A 7,230-nucleotide genomic window follows, 5' to 3' on the forward strand; every position below is an offset into this window, starting at 1 on the left:
TTTATCCACGGCAACGCACTCGTAACCGAACAAACAAATTTAAATTAACTTGGATTAATATATACAGACACACTCAAACATACGTTTAATGTAACTTTACACAAAACTGAATTCTATTTATTTTATTTTATTTTACCTTCGTTCTGGGCTGGTTAGCGGTTTGCCACGCCTCCACCCACACGTTCGCTATCGATGGGCTGTTTGCTGTTGTATTCCGAAAATGATGCACACAAATGTCCCCACAATAGGATAACGCACGACCACTTGCCAACGAGAAGTAGTCTTGAATGAGCGATCGCTCCGATAATGGGAGCTAACAGGCTAAGGAAGGAATAACAGCCTACCCACGTGTTGATTGTGGGTAATGAAGTTTTATTCTGAGAAAGGGTGCCATTGCCTATGGGTGTTGTGTGCACGAGTATACTTCATTACCCAGAAAGCCCTCTTTTTTGCCCGCGCATGCGCGTTGTGCGTTTCCTGGTCGAAACTTGTCTGAATAAATCGTTCAGTGCTTGTAGATATCTGTTATACACGAAAGAGATGCGGCAAAAAAAGACAGTGCGCTACAATGATAAACAGCCTCTCATGTCATGGCCACCTGGCTTGGTCGCATCTCGAAATTTTGATCGTATCTAGGGCGAATTATTCGATCGAAATTTACATCGTACCTCGAGCATGTCATAGGTAGAGCTGATCGTAGGTCGAGGTACCACTGTACATTAACATTTTAAATTCACCTAAATACAAGTGAAAACAAGTGAAACTTTCCAAAGTTTTCATCTGAAAATCCTTATCTCATGCGAGTGAGAATGCCGCCGACCTGCCGCCATGGACGCCTAGCGTGCGTGCGTGCGTGCGTGCGTGCGTGCGCGTTTCGCTAAAGGAGGTAGCGGCGGTGCGGTGCCAGGCTCCACTTTCGCGCAGACACAGGAAGTGCCGTGAGAGCCTGGATCCAGACGGCGTTCCGAAGGGGATTGACAGACACAAAGGGGGAATGTTGGGATGGAGCAAACTTGTCACAACACCCGCATGCAAAACACTCCAAAAATGGAAAACAATCCACCACCTGCACTCAAGAACAGGGGTGTCCAAACTTTTTTTTTTTGCTTCCAGGGCTAACTTCAAATGCTTCCACTAGGCCAGGGGTGTCAGACTCGGGTTGGTTCGCGGGCCGCGTTAACGTCAACTCGATTTCATGTGGGCCGGACCATTTTAGATAGAATATTTAGATTTTTTTTTAAATAAATGGATTAAAAGAACTGGATTAAAAGCCCTGAATATTCAGTTTTTTATAGATCTAAAACAATGTTTATTTTAGTTTTTTTAATATATTTTTAGATTTTACAAAATGCTTTTTGAACTAAAAACACAGAAAAAATTGATTAAAAAATTACATTTATTGATTTAAAAGGGGGAAAAAATCAGGAAATGTAATATACATCTATACTCTTCATTTTAATTTGATCCTAAAACAGAAAGTCGGCACTCATGATTTACTTTCCCGGGCCGCACAAAATGATGCGGCGGCCAAATTTGGCCCACGGGCCGCCACTTTGACACATGTGCACTAAGCAGAGGATATTAGAATCAAGTAAAAAAAAATAATAATAATGAATTCATTTTTCGGTCTGGAATAGCGTTCATTTCGCAACAGCGCCCCCTTCTCCGTGGTGGTAGGATTGTGTAATTACAGTTTAACATCACATTTCCTCCAAAAAATGTAATATTAATATATAATATCTAATCTTATAATATTAATAATATCGTTGACAAAAAATAATCATGATAATTATAATTATTGTTTTATCACCCAGCTCTAAAAGTGGCCCTACAAGAAAAACAATGAGAGCCCAAATATATCCATTTATTTTGAAATCTTAAATTAGCACGGTATTGGCTCATTAGCCTGATTCATTGTCCACTGATTGGTGGGGATTTAAGTGTGTTTGCTTGTGGGTCACAAGTGTCTTGTGTAATCGTTTGACAACGAGGGTGTAAACCGCAGAGGCCATGAAGTCATCCAAGCCCGGCCCAAAATAGACGCTTTTAATTTGGAAGGCTCGTTCAAATTAAACAACATTATTAAAGTGATTACCGATTTTTGATGGAATTAAAACATGGCGAACGAAAAAAATGATTTAAATGTTAAGCAGGTCATTCCCTAATTGCCCAGTTTTGATATTATCAGCCATTTTTTTAATGTTTACAAAACATGATCACAGAAAAGTTACTGTGAGAACATACTTCTAAAGCACACATTTTCAAAATAATGACACTAATATTTCTGTCACATTTTTAAATAACATTAAAACTAAGAATTTTGCATTATGTAACTATTCACCACACAGAATATGATCAAACCGGTGTTTTATTTATCTACTATATGTGTTGCTTTTGTTTTCACTTATTTTGAAAAAAAAACTAACACGAAATCTTTCAGCCTTTCCTTCCTGTTACTTTTTGATGAACCCATGCTTACATCCTTCCTCCAATGAAAACCTACATTAATGTTTTCCTTCCTTCACCTTACATATTCATACATTTGTCCATTCTTTTAGGGAATGATGACCATCAAGCTTTCACTGGAATTTCCATGCACTTCCCTTTTCCTGCCAATCCCGTCACACATTTTATCAGTCAGAACAGCACACCCACACCCACCCAACAACCCCCATTCCCACCAACACCCACATTCTATTCTTGAAGCAGTGCAACACAGAAACACCTGTAGCTGACCCCGAATTACTTTTTAATCAAACCCACCATTTTGTTTCGTCCTACTCCTAATCACCCTCTCTAAATACATTTAAAAGTAAACAAATCGTTAAAATGTACCCGAAACTATTGTTCTTAAGTGTTAAACTAGGTGTTTTTAAATCCCAGATTGACGTTTTAGGTCCGTGAACGCAACACCTCGATGCAGCGTTTAATCTTTTAAAGAAAAAAACAAATTCCTGCAACTAAACGAGCGTTTTTAGCCGGAAACGTGGCGTTTTCTCACGTCAAAACGCTGCGAGGTCGAAATCCCCCAATGCGTTTGGTTTTCCGTTTGAAAAAAAAAAAGTAAAGAGTGCGAAAAGTCACCTTTCTGAAGATCTTTCCGTCTGTTTGACCGTCCTTGTGGCCGTTGGGCAAAATAGCGTCCGTCATGTTGTTAAAATGGCCACGATTAACTTTGAAAAAGGGATCTTAAAGCAGTCTAACGCTGCTTTTTCAACAGGTGAGTCTCCGCTCACCTCAAAGCAAGTGTGTGCGAGTAACACTCGCCTCTCAAACATACACACACTCACACGCACACACAAACACACGCAGTCTGTAAGCCCCGCCCACTGCCAACCACAGCGTCACGATGACGTCACCCACCCATTTTGAACCTTTTTTTTGTCATTTTGGCAAGCGACTCTTAACCCAAAACGACCACTGGGAAGATATCGAGTTATAATAAAGTAAAGTATTGAATTCAAAGTTAAATCGGCTTTACACTTCACAACCACTGTGCGCATGCGCCACAAGAAGTAGGTCAAATTAATTGAAGGCCAAATGTAAACATGATCGATTCCTATCACAAAACACGGATTAAAATTCGACTCCATTTCAATACTAACGATTTAAAACTATTATTTAGATTTTTGTATATCACTTTAGAAAAAAAACTCAACACAATGTAGATAAAAGTGCATTTACAGCAATTACAGCTCATTTCGCACGAAACGTGTTTTATGTTTGAATATACGGCCTTCATTATATCATTTTCTCCGTTGTTAGTGCAGACTTAGTTTACTGCAAAGCAGTTTTAGACCAAACCTGCTTAAATGCAGGATTTTAAATATGAAAAAAACATTTAAAGATGTATACAGAGTTTAATAAGGGACATAAAATGGCAAACAGCGCCCTCGTGAGTTCAACCTCGATTACTAGATGTCAGGGCACGGCAACTGACATCTGCCGACTAGCGGACTTAACTAGAAGTGCAGTCATCTATTGTTTATTTCCATCTGAAACACGTAAATATAGAAAAACTGTTCAATTTACCTTTTCGTACAATGGGAACAAACTCAAAGAAGGTGCACAGACATGCGTTGGCCACTAGAGTGCAGTAGAGGCTCTTGATCTAGCCAGCAGTTTCACCTCATCTGCAAAAAAGATGATGAAATTTGATCTCTGTGTGAAATCATAAAAGGCGAAAAGAATAATACAAACACAAATCCCAGATGTATTACTTTCCAAATACGTATCTAATTCCATAATCTGATCAGATTAGTGAACAACAGAAACATGAATGCATGTTTGAGAGTACAAATATAAACTCTTAAGTAGGAAAACTAGAATTTGAGTGTTTTGTTAAGCATAAATACATGTACATAAAGACTAAAGATTAAACGCATTACAGCAATGTTGTCGTGTTGTTTAAAATTTCCTTTTATCTAATTAATGTTGTCTATTTTTATTCACTTGCCTACAACAGCTGGTTTCACTTAAAAAAATAGAGAAGAAAAACTTTTTGGCGAAAATATATACATAATGACATATCTATGAAAAAAACTATAATGTCAGTTGACAACAATTCACCCGGATTGATGAATTTCGCCATATTGTTCTCCGAAAACGTGTCGGCGTTGAGCTCGCGTCGCGGCGAACTGTGGCCGCTTTTTGCCTTTTCCGCTCATTTGTCCGGACACAAAAGGCACACAGAGACGGCTGTGAGTGCACGGCCTCTCAAAGCACAAGTAGGGGGGCACGGGGCAGGCCAACAACCGCCGTCGGACCCTGCGACAGGAAGCGCGGCGGCAGAGGCGACGTTGCCATGCCGCCCTCGCTGGCGGGCCGCGGGAACCACCACCACCAACCACCAGAACCACCCCCACCACTCTTACTCTTAGCACTACTATCACTACCACCAACATCACCACAACCACCCCCACCACTCTTACTCTTAGCACTACTATCACTACCACCAACATCACCACAACCACCACCTCTAGCACCACCACTACCACCACTACCACCACTACCACCACTACCACCATCACTACCACCACCACTACTACCACCATTACCACCACTACCACCACCACTACTACCACCATTACCACCACTACCACCACCACTACCACCACCACCGCCATCACAACCACCACCACCTATACCTCTATCACCACCGCCACCACCCCACCACTACCACCACTACCACCACCACCACCACCACCATCATCACAACCACCACTACCACCACCTCTACCTCTATCACCACCACCACCACCACTGCCACCACCACTACCACCACTACCACCACCACCGCCACCACTACCACCATCACAACCACCACTACCACCACCTCTACCTCTATCACCACCACCACCACCACTACCACCACCATCATCACAACCACCACTACCACCACCTCTACCTCTATCACCACCTCTACCTCTATCACCACCACCACCACCACCACCACCACTACCACCACCTCTAGCTCTATCACCACCTCTACCTCTATCAACACCTCTACCTCTATCACCACCTCTACCACTACCACCACCTCTACCTCTATCACCACCTCTACCTCTATCATCACCTCTACCTCTATCATCACCTCTACCTCTATCACCACTACCACCACCACTACTACTTTTAAGGTAGGCCGTTCATTGAAGGTGGGTCCTGTAGTTCGGAAAATGATACTTCTAATCGTTTTTTTTAATTATGATAATGTCAACACAACACAACAAAACACTGGCCTAAAAATAGATCAATTCACTCAATGTTTTAACGGCTGTGATTGCAAAAATTACACTAATAAAGAAAGTGAGTATGTATGTGCATGTGTGTGTGTGGTAAAGCTTTTAGACATTTCCTTCCACTTGGAAGTCCTCGCGCTACTTAAGCAGAAACAACAGGAAGTGGTTTTCGTGCACAGAAAAAAATGACGGCACGGCATAAATTGACCAGTATCTTTCCGCTTCCATCTTTCACTCGTGACCTACTTCGACAAATTGCGATCACGCTTTTACGATGGGCATAAGTGGCTCACAGTTCTGGAATTTCTGGTCCAAATCTTGGCACTGGAATGCTTTGTTAAGTCTAATTGGCCAACTTGAAACCCTCCCACATTTAACGTCTATTGCCATCAATGGCAGTGAAACCTAATCACTGTCACATTGAAATGGATTTGATGTCTAAAACTGTCACTGGCAGTGAAAGAGTTAAAATACAAGGAAATATTTTTAAGAAAAAAACAGCGCCAATATTTGTTTAATCTGAAAAAATGTAGTTTTTTCCTCCCTCATCCAGAAATATGAACAATAAATCAATAAAACTGAAAATATCTCCCATCCCCTTTAAATTTTTCAATTTTAATTCATAGAATATGTACCATTTTCCTTTTTAATGTCAAAAGAAACTATTCTATTTAATGTTTCACCCCTTTTCTGATTAAGGGATTCATTCATTGATTTTCCAAATTGCTTATCCTCCCTCACAAGGGTCGCCGGGGGTGCTGGAGGCTATCTCAGCCGGGGGACATCCCTGAATTGTTGGCCAGCCAATCACAGGGCAGATTAAAGGAATTAAAATGACGAATTATTATAATTATGCCATAAGGGCCTAGCAAAAAAAAAAAAAAACGTGAAATTGACAAAAAAAAGTTTGACACCCCTACGCGAACCAACCCGAGTCTGACACCCCTGATGTATATAGATACATCAGGGGTGTCAGACTCGGGTTGGTTCGCGGGTCGCTTTAACGTCAACTTGATTTCACGTGGGCCGGACCATTTTAGATATAATATTTAGATATTTTTTTTATATAAATGGATTAAAAGAACTGGATTAAAATCCCTGAATATTCAGTTTTTTAATAGATCTAAAACAATGTTTATTTTAGCTTTTTAATATATTTTTAGATTTTACAAAATGATTTTTGGAACTAAAAACACAGAAAAAAATGATTAAAAATGTACAATGATTGATTTAAAAGGGGGAAAATCAGGAAATTTAATATACATCTATACTCTTCATTTTAATTTGATCCTAAAACAGAAAGTTAGCACTCATGATTGACTTTCCCGGGCCACACAAAATGATGCGGCGGGCCAGATTTGGCCCCCGGGCCGCCACTTTGACACAGTGATTTACATCAACCTACCCTGCAATCCATATAACAATACATTCAAATTAATTCAAAATTTAAAAAAAAAACTGTCGGTGAGGTGAGTTTTGTGGTCTAATCTAA

The 7,230-nt window shown here is 40.4% G+C and overlaps 2 protein-coding genes across 3 annotated transcripts in view; both read right to left on the minus strand.

The window, feature by feature from the left end:
* Window positions 1–3,298, minus strand: part of rhpn2 (rhophilin, Rho GTPase binding protein 2) — a 28,856-nt gene extending 25,558 nt beyond the window's left edge. For both annotated transcript variants that reach the window (XM_077624847.1, XM_077624839.1), the window contains exon 1: window positions 3,085–3,298. In XM_077624847.1, coding sequence (XP_077480973.1) covers window positions 3,085–3,150 — 66 coding nt within the window. In that variant the 5' untranslated portion in view covers window positions 3,151–3,298. The remainder of the gene's footprint in view (window positions 1–3,084) is intronic.
* Window positions 3,299–4,031: 733 nt separating this feature from the next.
* Window positions 4,032–7,230, minus strand: part of lrp3 (low density lipoprotein receptor-related protein 3) — a 29,445-nt gene continuing 26,246 nt past the window's right edge. Inside the window, exon 11 of the transcript XR_013305550.1 lies at window positions 4,032–4,133. The gene's annotated coding sequence lies outside the window, so the exon portion shown is untranslated. The remainder of the gene's footprint in view (window positions 4,134–7,230) is intronic.

The sequence above is a fragment of the Stigmatopora argus genome, chromosome 2, assembly GCF_051989625.1.
Source record: "Stigmatopora argus isolate UIUO_Sarg chromosome 2, RoL_Sarg_1.0, whole genome shotgun sequence".
Lineage (NCBI taxonomy): Eukaryota > Metazoa > Chordata > Actinopteri > Syngnathiformes > Syngnathidae > Stigmatopora > Stigmatopora argus.